Below are 17,141 nucleotides of genomic sequence, written 5' to 3'. Positions count from 1 at the left end.
ATCTTGATTCCTAATACTTCTAAAGGAGTGAATGTTACAGACTATATGAGGTCAGAAATGCAAATTTCTTCTAGTTTAGAAGTCTCCAAATAGCTATCACTTGGTTACCTATCACCTTCCTTTAGTGCAGACAGTAAACCATTTGGCAGCCAAGGACATAATCTCCAGCAACACGAACAATTTTTCTTTCTACTAGCTCCAGAAATAATCTGAACTTTACAAACCTTACAAGAAAGGTTAATAAGGAATTAAAGTTCGTCTGTGCAGAGGAAGTATCCAGATGATTTCCCCAACCAAATAAGCTAGTCAGTTGCTCTGAATTCTGGGCACTCCTTACACCATCCTCTGGTGTTCCCCAAGCACCTCCTAAATTTAAGACAGACAATGCAAAAAAGCAGGGAGTTTGCAGCTCCCAGAGACTCAGGCTTATGGTGCTCTCAGCCAGGAGACTGAGCAAGTAAGAAGGAACAGCTGCGTAAGATCCCTGCCCATAGTTCAGATAAAGTTTGTCATCACTTGAGTTGTGTGGGTATGACTGGGAAAATCTGAAATAAATCTACTGCCAAGATCCAGAGCAACGGCCCTATGAAACTCCAATACAATCACATTTTAAATGACACGGTCTCATATTAGACCGTGCCTGCAATGACACAATTAATAGTCATGTTCATTCCTAAGTAACCCACCAGCTGGCTCCACGAGACACAATCACCCCTGCAAGCCTCCTTCTCACACTGTTCCCCTGCCTCACTGGGGTTTCGCCCCCATGGGCTGCAGCTTTTCCAAGAACTACTCCAGCGTGGCTCCTCTCCATGGGGCGCAGCCCTTCAAGAACAGACTGCTCCAGCGTGGGTCCCCTGCGGGGTCACACCTGCTGCCAGAAAACCTGCTCCGCTGTGGGCCTCTGTGGACTGCAGGTGGAGAACTGCTCCAGCATGGGGTCCTCCACAGGCTGCAGGTGGTACCTGCCCCACCACGGGCCTCCATGGGCTGGGGGGCACAGCCTGCCTCACCGTGAGCTTCACCACGGGCTGGGGGGAATCTCTGCTGCGGCCCCTGGAGCCCCCCCTGCCCCTCCTGCGGCGCTGGCCTGGGGGGCTGCAGGGCTGCTGCTCTGTTTTCTCAGGCTTTTCCCTCCCAGCTGCTGTGCAGTGTTTCTTACACTTTCTCAAGTATGTCCCCATGAAGGCACTGCCACCTTGCCTGCAGGGCTCGGCCGTGCTGCGGGTGGGTTGGAGCCGGCTGGAACTGGCTGCAGCCGGCACAGGGTGGGCCCAGCCTCTCCTCACAGGGCGGCCGGAGGGCGGTGCAGCCTCCCACGCCGGGGGGGGGGGGGGGGGGGGGGGGGGAGCGCAAAAATCGGGGGGCGAGAAGGAATGTATTTTGCGCTGTATCTTGCTCAACCTAAAGAACTCCCACACCCAGGGCTGCAACGGCTGAAAGCAGTGATCTGAATTGGGAAACGGTAAATAAAGCCAAAGAAAAGCAAACATAAACCAAACAAAAAACACCCTCAAACAAAAACCCAACAGAAAAACAAACCACCACACAAATAAAAGCCGTAAATAAAGATCAACTTTAAGCGGAGGCGTGATGTCTACATTCAGGCTGCCTGACTTGAGATCCACCCTACTTAGCTGCAGCCTCTTCAGACACCTGCGGCGACGCGCCCGCCATGCAGCAGGGCAGACAGGCCCGCCCGTATTTCGCAATGCCTGTATTTCACAAGCAGCTCGCCTTGCCTGCCGAGGTGCGGGAGCACAGAGAGCGGGCGGGACCGGAGCCCCAACGCGGCCGCCGGGCCGACACCGCAGCCCAGACTACGTTTCCCAGGGGGCGGCGGCGGCGCATGCGCCGTGTCCCCTCGGCGCGGCCTCGCCCTGCCCTGCCAGCCGGTGCCGGGCCGGCGGGCTGCGCAGTCGGGCGCGGGGCGGCGGAGAGCCATGGCGGCGGGGCTGCGGTTTGACGGCCGGGTGGTGCTGGTGACGGGCGCCGGAGGAGGTGAGCGGCGCTGTCCCGTCCCGGGGCGCGGCGCGGTGCGCGGGGGGGTTCGTCCCCCCGCAGGAGGCGGCTGGTTCCTAGGGGAGGCCGGGCGCCGCGCCAGCGCCGCTGCCCTCGGCCCTGACAGGTGCCGCCGTGCCCGCCGGTGGGACCCGGGGGGCTCTGTGAGGGCTTCGCCCCTTGGAAACGGGTTTTAGCCCGTGGCGGGGCGAGGCGCGGCGGCGGGAGAGGGGCGCCCGCCGCGGGGCAGGCCGGGCCGAGTGCCGCCCCCCGCCCGGCAGCGCCGAGGCTGTGCGGGGGTGACCGCCGTGCTGCCGGCCTGAGCCCGGCGCTGCTGGAAGTCCGCGCGGTAGCGCTGCCCCGTGCTGCGCCTGTCCTTCAAATACACGGGAGGAGCCGCGCCGCTTCACACCGGTCCGTACTGGGTGTTGTGCTCCGTGTACTGCTTTGATACCCTAATTCCTTACGGCTTTGCTTGGGCCTGGTGACTGACGCTTGTCGCCTGCATGCCCTGGCACGGGGCTGTGCCGGGGGCCCGACTGTGCCAGCACCGCTGCCGAAAGCGGCCGCGGCCGGCTGCCTGCCCTGCCTGCCCTGCCTGCCTGCGGGGGGCGGCCCGCCGCCGGGGGGATGGGGACGCACACGCCTCCCGGCAGCGGGGCTGGCCCGTGCTGTTGGTGGGCGCGGGCCCGGCCTCTCGACGGAAGGCGGTTCTGCGGTGGAATGCTTGGTTTTGCCAAGAAATGGTTTTGTGTTTGTTGTTGCAGTGTGGGGTTGGTTGTTGGTGTTTGGTGGTTTGGGTTTTTTTTCCTCTCTTGCTTTGTTTTGGGTTTGTTTGTTTGTTTTTCCTTCTTCCTCTGGATGCATGATTTGACCTTCAGCTTCTCTGGTACTTCCAGTGACCATCTAAGCCGAGTAGATGAGGGAGGCGCAAAGTTTGTAGTTGTCATGAGCTGCTAAAGCCGCTTGTTCTGCCACCCTCTAGGAAGGTTCTGCCTTCCTGCAGTAAAGTTTTGCTTTTTTTTGTGGAGCTGCGCATAGCCAGAGGAGTCATTTTGGGGGCCTGGGTTATGTGATGTCTTGTGGAGAAGGACTAAGAATATGAGATTTCGTGGAAAGCACTGAACAGTCCACTCGCATCACCTGGAGGTGACAAACCTGAGAATAATTGAGGCCAGATCTTCGTATGGTGCTTTTCAGCTCTTACCAGACCTTTGTTTATATGCTTCACTGTATATAACAAGTCTCACCAAAGAACAGGTTAAAACCGTAGGTAACAGCAAAACAAAGACACTTTGACAGTAACCAAGCTTCTAAAAAGCACTGCATGGAGCAAAAATTGCTTGTTGTAAGTAGGTACAGTGACCCTTGTACTTCTAGTAGTAGGCTGCTCAAAAACTGCAGGCTCTCTGTTTGTTAACAGAGAAAACTGTCCTTGGATGTTTTATTTCACAATAGTTTTTTTTGATAAGTGGGTTGATAAAAATTAAACCAGGATAAAGGGAAACCCTGTTAACTTCAGGTTAGGTCTTGTCTTGTTTTTATTTAGTTTACAGCACTGTAGTTAGACTGTACTGCTAATAGCATGGTTTGTCAACATTGATTTTTGATTTGGATGCTGCTGAACAGATCAGAGCTTGGAATTTGTCTAAAACATCTGGATCACTAATTTGTTTTTTGACATACATGGGCATCTAAAAATACAGTAGCTTCTTTCCACTTTGAGCAAACCCCTCATGAAATTCTGTTTCTGCCTGTTCTGCAGTATCATAGTCTAAGCAATTCAAGCTGCTGCTTTTTTTTTTTTTTTTTTTTTTTTTTTAGTTTTGATTCTCAGGCATGCAGTCCTTGCTTGCCAATTGAGAATGGTCTTGGTTTTGTTTGGCTTTGAGGAGGCCACAGTTCTAAGTTGTGTGGCTTTTCAAAACAAAAAAAAAGTTTTCTTGGACTTGGGTTACTTTAGGCAGTGGATGTATATGCACCTCACCTGTGATACTCCTGGTGTGAGATTTGTGTGTTTCAAAACAGTCTAAACAGTTCTGCCTTTCCCCCCCCCCCCCCCCCCCCCCCCCCCCCCCCGTTTTTTCTTTTAAGAGCTGGCTTTGAAAGTTCTGGTGAGGGGCAAAGTGATGCTGAAAAACTTTTTTCTGACTGATTGTCTTTTGATAATTCAAATTTCAGTTTCTTTTGGAAGAAAAAAATGATCATCATCGTTGATTTCAATAGCTTTTGCCTGGTACAGTGGATAATATCTCTGTAAATCATTTGTCGTAACAAATAACTGATGTACAACATACCTAGAACCTAAGCCAGAGCAAAGGTGCAAGAGTCTTGTATGTGAGGCAAAAATTAGTCTTCTGTTATGATGGATAAACTGTGGATGCATCTGGTTAACTGTGGTATTAAGTGATTTCTTTGTGTGCAGATAGTTGGAGGGGTTTTGTCAGCACATCTTCAGTCGCAGTTAAATTTTGTTCAGTTTTTTCTTCAAATCTTAAAGACTGACTTTAACCAGGGAAGTATCTTATTCACTTAGAATGTAATTAATTAACTTGAAACATCCCCTCCTTAAAGGTTACATCAAGACATTAAACTTTCTGCCTTACGAATGTATTTTTCTGTCACAAATACAAACTCTGCAGCAGACAGCTTTCCCTGATGGTTCTGTTGAGTGCAGTAAGAAAGAGTAAGAATAGGGATTATTTTTTTTCTCTTGACTGGTGGTTTTATCTACAGTTATCTATTTGTTTACTTTTGTGTTTTGAACTTACCTGGAACTTTGAACTTCTGGGGGAAATGGTAGTTTACTTTGAACTTTCAAGGTATTTGTGTTGATTTGGTGTGTTTTTCTTTAAGCAATTAATTTTTGTGTCGCTTTTTCTCATGAGTTGTGATCCAGGAGACAAACTGAGTTTGTTTTTCTTTTTTTAACCTTTTTTTTATAATAGGTTTGGGCAGAGCGTATGCTCTGGCTTTTGCCGAAAGAGGAGCTTCAGTAGTTGGTAAGTTTCATCTTAACTAACTTGATCTAGACAATAACCTTTGCCTTTTCACATAAGGTGCATTCAACAGTCCATGCCCTTTGAGACAGTAACCTTTGTTATTTAATGGTTTTCTGTTTTATCTTTTGCTATTTAAATTTTGCTTCTAAGCTTTATTTTCTTATGAAATGAATTTGTCCAAGAGCTTATCTTTGCTGGAAGGCTAGTTTGAATCGGATCACTTCCTGGACTTTCGTCCATGTGTACCAGTCTTTACAGTGAGGCCGGAGAAGGTGCTGTCTTAGGTGAATACTGTTCAGAAAGTTTTAATATGTCCATTTGAAAATGTGAATGTGTTATCTTCTAGTACCTTTCCCCAGGAAGGAAGTTGCGGGAATGTTATGCAGTATCAGTAGCCCCCAGAAAACACAGAATTGTGCTGACAGTACACTGTATTGTTTCTTTTTGCAGTGTGTCAACCAGAATAGCCATCTGGTCTCAATGACAGTGCCGGATAGCTCCCAGTAAAAGTTTTCTGATAGTTTCGCAGTCATTTTGTTAAACCTTCTTCAGGGGATATTCAGCTGTGCAATATGCTGTATCACAGGCTAATTCTGAAGGTCAAATTATATTCTTGGACATTCTCCAGGAGCTTGCATTGCCATTTTTAGATTGGATGGATGTTAGGAAAAAGGTCTTGACCAAAAGGGTCATCAAACACTAGAACAGGCTGCCCAGGGAAGTGGTGGAGTCACAATCCCTGGGGGTATTTAAAAGGTGTGTGGATGTGGCACTTAGGGATCTGTTTTAGTGGTGGACTTGGCAGTGCTATGTTAATGGTTGAACTTAACGATCTTTAAGGTCTTTTCCAACCAAAATGATTATATGATTTGACTGCCTAAGAATCAACTTTTACAGGTATTGTTGAGAAGTTTAAGGTTAAATGTTTTTAACAGATTACAGGCAAGAACTCACTCACTGACTTTTAGCTTTCTAGTAAAAATCCCAATCTCAGTTTATAAAATTTCATAAAAATTGTTGGGTTTTGATTTATTGGTTAAACTGCGAAGCCTGTGTGTAGACAAAAAAAAAATCTCAGTTTTTTTTTCTGGTAGTTGCCACCTTTGATAGTTACCTCATTTACTAAGAACATGAATACTTCATCTCAAGTTCTTACCAAAAATTAGGTCACTATAAGCAGCCCAAATGTTTAATTGTATTGTCTGTGTGTAGCTAGTGGTGTTCTGCCTTTCCAGAGTAATCTGAAAGAAATGCTGTATTGCCTGACACAGCTAATGCTCTTTTTATCGTGGCCTTATTGCACAATAGCTAAATCAGTAAGTTAAGAACTGACTGTAAGGGAAACTTCTTATTGCCCTTTGGAAAATGCACCTCATTTTGCCCCTTCTTGTAGCAGTGCTTTGCGGTTACCTCTAAATACTTGTATTTATTTTTCTTACTTTTGTTCTCTTACAATTCTCACTTTAAAGAATTGAGAAGTTACTTGTGTTAAAATTTGAATTTTTTTCACTAAAGCAGATACAAGATGCAAGTCTCTTTAAAACAAGTTCCCTTTTTTTTAACATAGGAAATGAAGGTATGTTATAAGAAGGAGGAATACTAGTGGGTCCCAACATGGGAGCTTTTTCTGTCTACTTCCCCATCTCTTTCTGTGTATTTACGATTTTCAGTCCTAGAATAGCTCTGTTCTTTCTTGTGTACTCATTTTTGCTTCACAACTGTTAGCGCCTACACTCAGCCTAAGGTACTTTGCTGCCTCTGGAAATTTTCCCTAACATTTAATAAAGCTTTTTATCAGAAAATTACTATTGAAGTGAACGTTAAACATATAGAAGCATGTCTTTGGTAGAGAATTGTAATGTCCTAACAAGACTAACAATGTTTTTATATAAATTTTTACCACAAAATTGCCTAATCTTCTTTCCCAGGACAGATGAGAAATCCTAGTGCTGTTCCTGACTCCTTTTTCTTTGATGTCATGTTAAAGACCTTTGATGTTGCAGACTGAGCGGTCTGCCCATGTTGCCCATTCTAATGCTTAACTAAACTTGGAAATTTTCCTTAATATTTCACCTGAATTGTGCTAGCGGCATGTTGAAACTGTCAGATAATGATCTATTAGTGTGGAGATTTTTGTCTCTTCCTTTTGCATCAGTCTGTTAATGTACTTGAGCATATCGTCGTGTTCTGTCTTAATTCTTCCTACTTCAGACTAGGTGGTTCTTTGGTTTGGTTTGTATTCTTTACATGGTTCACTTCTGGGCTTTGGCATTTTCATTTACTCGTATGGATTTTCTGCAGTCTTCTTGCATTTCTTTTGAAGTGCTGCACACAAAAATTGAATACAGGAGTCCAGATGAGATTTTCTTGGTCTGAGTAATGGAGAATGATTGTGTCATGTGTTCTGCAAGCAATGAAGCTATGTTCCCTTTCACATGGAGAGTTTTCTTTTTTTTCTTCCCTTTTTAAAAAAACAAAAAAAAAAAAAAAAAAAGAAAAAGGGCACAATATTGGTTTATTCCTTTGATACAGCAGACTTGCAGTTGCTGTTTGTCATCAAGACCAGCAAGAATATCTTGCTTATTTTGTGGATTTCACTATGGCTGGCTTCTTGAGGGCTTCAAAAAGTTGGTGGGCACAAAGCTGGAGTTTACCACAGCAAAAGACTTCATAGCAAAATACCAGTGTTGCTGGTAAATGGTCAGTCAGTTCTGGTTTTCTTACAGTTTCATTTGGCACCCATTTAAACATACTTCTTACCATTTTTTTACATCTTTTGTCAAAATATAATGTGTGTATGGATTTTTTTGGGGTGTTTTTGTTCCTGTGATGAATTCCATGAAACTGTGGGACATGCAAATACCACAATGCAGCAGACTGTGGTGATGATACGATGCAGCTACCACTAATGATGCCTGTCCCAGTATGGAGAGCAGCCTGGGAGCAAAACAGCCATCTATGTCAGATGGACCTCTTTTCCCACTGGAGCAGGATCTGAAGCTCCAGAACAGGCTCTTTTCCCTTTTTTCAGGTTCCTTGATCTGTTCTATAGGGAATTTTACTAGTAACATTTCAGCTACTCTATTAAACAGGAACAAAGTCTTCTCAGTCTTGTTTACGGTTCATGCAGTAGCTAAAACAGTTTGACAGGAGACCAGAATTAATCACCTGTGATTGATATGTAGTCCTGATCTTAATCTCTGAGCTACAGTAACACAATTGGAGGGGTGTGCTGGGCAAGGCAAGCAAGTTGAATGTATTTTGGAGAGAGGGGGAAAAAACCCAATGTTGTTTCCCTTGTTATTTTAAAAAGAGATACTGTATCGTACTACTTTTTTAAGAAAAAATAATAGTATGACTTACTGTTCTTAAATCATGGGAGATTCTCAGTAGGATCCAGATGCGTTGGGTTTTATTAGTAGTCCTTATGACCTTCACTGTGATAATAAGATAAGGAAAGACCATGAAGTCTGAGTGTTAACAAGAAAAAATTCCTTTCTTTGTGATGCACAGTGAATGATCTTGGAAGTGATTTCAAGGGATATGGCAAGAGCATCTCAGCGGCTGACAAAGTTGTTGACGAAATCAGAGCAAAAGGAGGAAAAGCAGTACCCAATTATGGTATGTTATTTTTCCAGACTAGTGCAATGCTTTATCTGTAGGAATAGTGGACCTGCTGAATGAAGAGTTGACACTGCTTAATAAAGGACTACTGCCAGCTTGCCAATGTCATATAAATTAAATAGGTGTAATGTAATGTGGAGTAGGGAGACAGAGATGCTAAAAGCAAGTGCATAAATTGCTTTTTTAATTTAAACTCATCTAGTAGTTACCTTTTCATATAGTTTCTAAACATTGAAATACTAAGGAACTGTCTGTCTGCAGTTGTTAGAGGCAAAATGGGAATGGATGATACTTGGTTTGCTTCTTGTCTTTCTTGCAATGGCAAACATTATGCCATTTAGACTTACTGTGTGGGATTTGCTTTAGGCCACATGCAAATAATGGCTGCATTTGAATTTCTTTTATATTGGGGTTGTACACAATTTATTTTTCTTAGCTCCATGGAATTAGTTGTTAATACCCTGGAATTGCAGTGTATCCAGTTAATTTTACTTGAAAATTCACACTTTTTTCCTACAGATTCGGTGGAAGATGGTGAAAAGCTTGTGAAGACAGCACTTGAAGCTTTTGGGAGGATAGGTACAGTTACTTAATTCTTGTTGGAACTTGTTTGCAAGTGCAGAGCCATTATAAACAATGTAATTGACAAGTGTATGAAGTGCAAGTGCAGAGCCATTATAAACAATGTAATTGACAAGTGTATGAAGTGCAAATGCAGAGCCATTATAAACAATGTAATTGACAAGTGTATGAAGACAGTGTGACCATAGTAGAACTGTAACCCTTGATGCCTTTAGTCATTGAAACCTAAATCAGGACTTTCCACTTTAAATTGGAATGGACAACTTCTCTGTCTTTTTTGGAATTTTTTAGTGGAAGTTTAAAGCTTAATATGTGATTCTTCTTTTCGTGTCCTTCAGAATTCTGATAGTTCAGTAATGATTAACAATTTCTGTCCTAAAGCACAAGTAATCAAGTATTATAATGAGCTGCTTAAAATTAGGATAAATAATGTTGCTGAAGAGTCAGAAGATTCTCTGTAGTGTTTTGGAAGCTCTTTTGTCTATGTGAAGATCAAAATGATTTAACACAAATAAAAAAAAAGCTTGAGCTATTTTATCTAACAGGGAATGTTCCTCTTTACTATATATTCGCCACTGTTTAATTGTGAAGTTTATGTGATTTTTAACTCAGGGTTAAATGGCTGAAAGTACACATGGTCAAAGCCAACAGGAACCAAATTAAATATTTGACAAAAAATTGTTATGGTCGCTTTAGCGGCTCTGTGACTCTGTGGTTCTTCCAGTTATCATTTGGGTGTACTGCAACAAAGATGGTGGCGCAAACTGTGTAGTTAGGAGCACTCTGGAATTCAAAGCAAGCTGCAGAACTGTGCAGGGTGGCTGCATCTTGCAGGTATTGTGCTCTAGGTGGCCAGCACTTCTCAGCTATACTTCCCTGTCAGGCTTTGTTCTATTAGCAAGCTGAGACTTGCCTCTACTGAAGTAGTTTGTCTTGTAATTATTGTCCAATGGTAGAGTTCCACCATTTGGGTCAAGGAGCTATAGAATAATAATAAGATATATGTATACAGTGTTCTTGTCTCTATATATTTTTAGAAGTGGGAGAAGAATAGAAACAAGCTTGTACTTTATTAGTGCAATCTTATTTTTTTTTGCAGATATTGTTATAAACAATGCTGGGTGAGTAAACCTAATGATTTTTTCATGTTTGATTGTGGGCTGTCACTTTGCTGTAAACAGCTGTCCATCTTTTGCTTGTTTATTTTGTTTTGTTTTTTTGATTATGCTTTTTAGGATCTTAAGAGACCGTTCATTTGTTCGGATAAGTAATGAAGATTGGGGTGAGTTGACAAACTCAAAAATGTACTTTCTGCGGGAGAGATGAAAAGTACATCCTTCCCATTGGTACAAGGAAGAAGAGAAGGTGGGGAAGGCTGTCTGTGCCAGATTAGAGAATTATCCTTTGCCCTGAAAGCTTAGTGATAACATGCTTGTGTTCAGCTTGCAAACCAGATCTGTGCTGCAATGCATGGTAGGTATATGTAGTTACAAAGGGGAAGAAAAGCTCTAGCTGCCGCTCCTTGTTGCTGAGTGGAATACAAAAAAGAGCCATGTGAAGCACACATAATAGTTTTTGTGAGGACAACATATTCCTAACACCAGCACTGACTGGCTGAATACTAAACAGGCTTGAAAGACCCAGAACTAACAACAGAGGGAAAGAAAGCTGGTGTGCCAAGGGACAGAAGAACTGAGGGAGCCTTCAGTGAGATGGTAGGTGATGATAAGCCAGTTGAGCAGACTTTTGCAAAGATGGACTAGCTTCTGTAGTCTTTATTTGGCTGTGCTTAAGTACAGGAATTTTGAGTGCTTGTCAGCTCTGTACGGGAGAGCCCCAACCACGAGGCAGGAGAGATAATCAATGTATGTTCAAGCAAGCACTTCAAAATGATCTATAAGAAAATAATAATGATAAAAAAGCCCTCTACTTTTTTAGTAATAGTTTAGTGTGAAGAGAGTGATGTTTTTGTCACGTGGAAAAAAAAGTGGTGTATTTCAGGTTGAGAGACAAAGTCCTGAAATTACTAAACCAACATTACTTTTTTCCTAGATATAATTCATAGAATTCATTTGCGGGGATCATTCCTTGTCACCCGAGCTGCATGGAATCATATGAAAAATCAGAAATTTGGCAGGTAAAAGTTTGTCTTTTTTCGTTTTTCAGTAGGGTATAACAGTTTGAAGCATGTCTTGACAGTGAAGGAGAAGTTTTGCATCCTTTTCTTTCACTACTACTGAGATGAAATAAAATCAGTCCAAATATGTAAACCCTTCTGAGTTCTGCCCCCTTATGTGCCTCTCCAGCCAAATGTTGAAAAGATTTTTTCCATGTAGATGCAAATGCTGCAGACAGGAGCTGTCTTTATGGAACTTACCATATCTTTTCATGAGGACTGGTTAGAAATGTTTGTTACTTGTATGTTACTGCAAACCTGAGGGATTCTTCTCCTCCTCGTTACTATTCAAATGACAGGTACCTGCGGTTCTGCTTGTGGATCTTGGCTTTTTTGTTTGGGGTTGGGTTTGGATTTATTTTTTTTTCCCCTTTGGACAAAGGTACTTGTCTTAGAAGCTGTGGAAATGTTTCTAGGCTGTTTTTGTTTGTGTTACTGTAAACTGACAGAGTGCAGTGAGTTCAGACCTTTTAAGTTTTTTCACTTCTGTTGTTTTTCCTTACCGAAACACTGACATGATTAAATTAATCTTAATAGCTATACCCAGATGTTGAAAGCTGTATGATCTTCTTTGTCATTCTGTGACCAAACTGACTGACGTTCTCATCCACGTAACTGAACTGTAGGGGTAGAGGAGGAGATCCGTAGGCAGAATTTACGGCTAAAGTGTAAGAGTTGCATCCATTTAGGAAAACGCTTCCCTTGGTTCCTTTTCTGTATTTGCTCAGATAACAGTGCCAGTGGGTGCTTCTGCAGTTTTATGTATAGACATGTGCCATCTACAAAATGCCTGCTTTATACAGCTTTTGTAGCTTTCTTCATCATGATCATATTGAACCAGTACTTGTAACACATATCTCTATCTAGATTAATCCATTGTGTTATTGTCAGTATTATGTCCTACAAGCATTCATCAAATAGCAACATGAACGAAGTGGACACACCATAAATAAATGGAAACCGAAGTGCATCAGTGTCAAGATGATTCCTCATATACTTCAGCTGTCTTGTTCAGTAGTTCCTGAGGACCAAAATCAGGCCACCAGCCACTGTATGCTCAGTTCATAGATTGTATTTACCCGGTGCACTGGAGGGGCTGCCTGAAGCTGCCCCCACCCAAAAGGGAACCAAAAATGCTAAAACTAGGAAATGTCACAATCATGGACTGAAGAGTTGATAAATCACCTACCACATGACTCATTGAAAGACAAGGTTTAGGGAATAGTTAAGGTATGGCCCTGGCAGAGGAACCAGAGGTGCAAAAGAGCAAGTTGTGCTAAGGGTGTAGAGGAAAAGAATGATCCTGAAGTTAGACATGTAGAGCCTTATATGCCATGGCAGATGTGGATTTCATGTGAGAAGGACAATTAATAGGTAACCTGATACCCAAACTCGGCCTGGTGGGATGGAATAGAGGTATTATGATCAGAATATGGTTTGGAGCACTGTCATATCCAGCAGAGTCAGTAGTGTATAACTTATCATGGTTATAAGTTTTAGGTCAGGGGAGGGGAGGTATTTGGTGTGCCATTGCTCGATTATGCCTTGAAAGTGGAGCACATGAGAGAGGATATGCCTGATTGCACGGGAATGTACTTAGGCATGCATCAGATGTGTTGCTTAAGTGAGTTGTGATGTAATGGGGTAAGTAGGTGAATGCAATATTATACATCAGGGGATGGGGGCAGGTAGGGGAATCTGGGTTTAATGTGTCTTTTTTGTGGGTGTGGGGTGTTTTGGATTAGGGTTAGGAGGTAATCTGGTGCAGAAATGCCAGCCTTGGCTGGTGGGGGTGGGTAAAGGAAGAGGAAAGCTCGAAGAAGAGGTGCCGTCTTCATTCTTTGGTTTATAAGACCAATGTTTTCATAAACTATTAGCGTATTTTTAGTAGTTGAGCATTTTGTTTCTAGGGCTCCCGTGGTGGGGAGGAGAATTAGGAGGGTTGTCAAATAGGCAAGGGGAGGCTAACTAACCAGTGATGATGAAGGGGTGTTCTAGTGGTTGGCTGTCTACTCATATTAGGATGAAGAAGGTGGCAACAAGGAGTCAAATTGAGGTGAATAAATAAAAATGATACAGATTTTGATCCCAGCTACGCAGTGTGTTTACAGTAGATTGGAACAGATTCTGATAAGGCTTTAAAAGTGAAGGTGTAGACCCTTCTCTCTGAATTCCAATTTATGAGAAGACATGCTGCACAGTGTTCTCTTGCCTCAAACCAGCTATGCACTGCAGTGGTTTTAGAGCTTTCTTGAGAGCAGTTCAGTCATCTCCACAGCAATAATATTAGGGGACAGCAAAAGGGAAGACTTTGCTGTCTTCTTCCTTCGTGTGTTTAACGCACATTAGGATTCTTTGAATGTGAATTCTGTAAGAATGCATCTTTACATATTACCGGGCAGATATTAAGGTGAAGTAATTTTCAATAAAATAATTTTCTTCTGACTGCTGAAGCTATTTGTTATTTATAAGAATAATGCCCCTTGAAGTGCAGTTAGAACATGAAACGAAAATACTTTTCTCTATGCCATACCCTGTTGTCATAAAATGTCTATTTTAGTTTTGTAGTATGACTCAAAAAGACTCATGACTTTGTTAGTTTTCTGCTACCATGACAACGCTTCAGGATTTGTGAGGTGTTTGCTATCAATCAAATATAAAAAACCCATCTTTTTTAGTGAAAACAACAGACAACGTTTTCTTACTTGCAGGCTTTTGTTTTGTGGAATACAGAGACTGTAATGTGAAAGCTGGAAAATGTTTTGTGTAGAATTAAACAACTTGAAGAAATAATTGAATTTTTTTTCTCTCTTCTCCCCTGTCTTAAGAATAATTATGACTTCTTCAGCTGCTGGAATATATGGAAACTTTGGTCAGGCAAACTACAGTGCTGCAAAACTTGGCCTTTTGGGTCTTGCAAACACAATTGCAATTGAAGGTCGGAAGTATAACATCCACTGCAACACAATTGCTCCTACTGCTGGATCCAGACTGACCCAGACTGTCATGCCACAAGGTGAAACATTTAAGTTCTACGTGTACTGACATTTTTCAGTGAACTGAAGCACAGCTAACTTTCTCATCTCTTAGAAGATGCAAATCCTTTACAATTCATACACTGCTAATTCATTATTTCTACTGTCTTTTTGTCTCTGACCTGTCAACTTACTTTTTCTGTTGTAAAGAATTCTGAATTTCTGCCACAAGTTAAGAGCAATTTTTGTAATTCACAAAAACAATTTCATGTAGCAAAGCTCTTTAATTACAGTCTCTTCTAAGATCCATCTACGCAGTGGAAAGGCTTATTTGTTTCATGAGATGTGGTATCAAGTATGTGCATAAAGTGTCTGCACTTGTAATATTGTCGAGTTGCAAAATACCATTTTTTGCACAACATGTCATGTATGTACTTCTTCATTTCATGATCAGTGGGAGATGATAATGAACTGAGTTGCCTAATACATTATCATTTTCTTTATTGCACAATTACTAATCTTTGAATGCTTGAACAGGTTTTTAACAGTGCACTGCATTGGAAAGTCAGTATAAAGAACGTTGTAGGAGAAAGCTGTGTGTGAAGTGTAAATTTAGGATAGAGTGACTACTTTGGCAAATGACCAGAAGAAACAAAAAGAATTTGCAAAAGGAAGCCTGTTCTATTTGCCCTCTGAAAGTCTTCTACAATCAGCCGATTTCATTTCCCTCCTGCCTTTCTTTTCCATAGTGATAGGCAGTTTTCAAAGCCAGGGGAGTCATTATGTTAATCAGACTGATACACAAAATATTGAAGAGTAATATATTTTATACAGTTATGCATAGGTTGAATGCATAATTTTGTTTTTCTAAGTATGTTCTGTGTATAGCGTCCTGGCTTTGGTCTAAATAATCCAAGTGATCAGGAAATCTAGCACCTCTTTGGGTTGTAGGTTCCAGGGATTTAATTGAACATACCAACAGAAGACTCAAATACATTAAACTTCCAGCCATGAGTTCCTGAAGCATAAAGTGGAGTTTAGTAGCTGGAAGTTCCTGAAGATATTTCTGTACAGTGATAAAACCACCTGCTGATTTTCTTTCTTGTCATTTTAAGACGAGTGAGATCCTTTGGTCTCCCTATGAGAGTTACAGCTCTGATCATTTGTTTTTTACCTTTCTCCTTCCCTCCCTGTCCAGTATTTTCAAATACTCTTAAAAGGTTTGGACACCAGAACTTCAAAAACATTTTCATATCTTGTATCAAATTATCAGTACTTTCCTGTTTATCTTTAGGTGTCTGCACACACCTGTGCTTTAGCACTGCCAGAGTTTCGTATGTTCAGCTTGGCCCACTTACTGATGTTCTTGCTAGAACTCTATATGTAGTTTGCATCTTTTGTGTATCTTTTTTTTAAATTCTGCCATGTATTTCTTAATTCAACAGTGGATTAATAGCATAAGTGATAGCAGTCTAGCGCTAATTTTTGAGACTAAGTGGTATGTGGCATGAAGTGGAATACTTTAGAAAAGCCTAAGGCTTTTGTTAGGCACTTAAAAGATGCCATATTAAATGGGAGTTCAGTTTCCTTTTACCTTTGGGGAACTTCTAGAAAGGAACTTCTGTTACTTCAGCTTCGCTATTGAAGAAGTACCTGTAATGCTCAACTTTGCTAGCTCTTCATCTGTCAAGGTGTGTCTGAAAATGCTTGCTGACCTTTAGCTGAGGAACAGCTATGTATCTATTGCTTTTGAAAGAATAATATTCTAAAAGCTGAAAAAGAAAACTAAACAAAGTTGTTTTTTCTTTTCAGACAGGGGATAGAATATGTGGTAAGAGCTGCCTGGACAACCGTGCTCTGCTCCATGACAATATCTCCATTTTCAGATAGTTTTCTCTTGTGCCAGATAACAATGAAAATGTCAAAATACAATTGATATATAAATTTAGCAGGACTGATAATTCCCAGTATCTCATTTGGAAATATCAATGTTTCCAAATGGGAAGTTTCTCAAATATTCAGCTGCTGCAATTCTTTTTGTACTATCTTTTCTTTATAACTGACTAGCAGATTAAAAGGGAAATTGCTCAGATACATCTTCATCAGGATTATGTCTAGCTGGCTTGTCCTTGTTTCAGGCTGCTTGTTGGATGGAAATTTAGGAAGGTACCTGGCTTTGCAGTCTGTACATGATGGTGTTCCCAACAGATAAGATGGTCTTTCATGTGTCTGGTGAGAACCGGTGATTAGGTTTGGAGGCATACACACATCTCACAAGCTGTTCGTATTTAATGAAACTTCAAATGTTTAATTTGCCCTTTCTTTTCATGGCAGAATGCTGTTGGTTAAGTTCTTCCTGGCTCCGCTCTTCATCAGAAGGTGTTTGAGTAAGAACAATTCGGTGAGATCACACAGTACTTCTATTTTGTGATTCCCTTCTTCAATTTGTTCTAGATCTGGTCGATGCCTTCAAACCAGAGTATGTTGCTCCCTTAGTTGTTTGGCTTTGCCATGAGAGCTGTTTGGAGAATGGCAGTCTGTTTGAGGTAATTGTTTTATTTTCTCTTTCTTTCTCCTTTTTCCCTCCCTTTACGCTGTTCCCTGAAATCAATAATTTGCTTTAGCATGTCCAGCCATAAACCTCTTTGCTGAAACTGAATTATCATGTGAGGTACTACATATTCGGCATAGGCAAAAGAAATGTTGACCCTGTATATGGCAGGTACATCAGGCAGTAACAACCTTGTCAGATTCTGGTGTGTGCTCAAAATACTACTGATT

At 41.8% G+C, this 17,141-nt stretch overlaps 1 protein-coding gene across 1 annotated transcript in view; it reads left to right on the top strand.

Moving 5' to 3' along the window:
* The first annotated feature begins 1,844 nt into the window (after positions 1–1,844).
* HSD17B4 (hydroxysteroid 17-beta dehydrogenase 4) overlaps positions 1,845–17,141 on the top strand; it is a 68,127-nt gene continuing 52,830 nt past the window's right edge. The window contains exons 1-9 of the mRNA XM_080370922.1: positions 1,845–2,001; positions 4,950–5,003; positions 8,517–8,624; positions 9,147–9,206; positions 10,309–10,330; positions 10,445–10,491; positions 11,262–11,346; positions 14,214–14,401; positions 16,815–16,906. Of these exons, the coding sequence (XP_080227048.1) occupies positions 1,944–2,001; positions 4,950–5,003; positions 8,517–8,624; positions 9,147–9,206; positions 10,309–10,330; positions 10,445–10,491; positions 11,262–11,346; positions 14,214–14,401; positions 16,815–16,906 (714 nt within the window). The 5' untranslated portion in view covers positions 1,845–1,943. The remainder of the gene's footprint in view (positions 2,002–4,949; positions 5,004–8,516; positions 8,625–9,146; positions 9,207–10,308; positions 10,331–10,444; positions 10,492–11,261; positions 11,347–14,213; positions 14,402–16,814; positions 16,907–17,141) is intronic.

The sequence above is a fragment of the Falco punctatus genome (genome assembly GCF_963210335.1).
Source record: "Falco punctatus genome assembly, chromosome: Z".
Classification (NCBI taxonomy): Eukaryota; Metazoa; Chordata; class Aves; order Falconiformes; family Falconidae; genus Falco; species Falco punctatus.
This window is presented reverse-complemented; position numbering and strand designations above follow the sequence as displayed.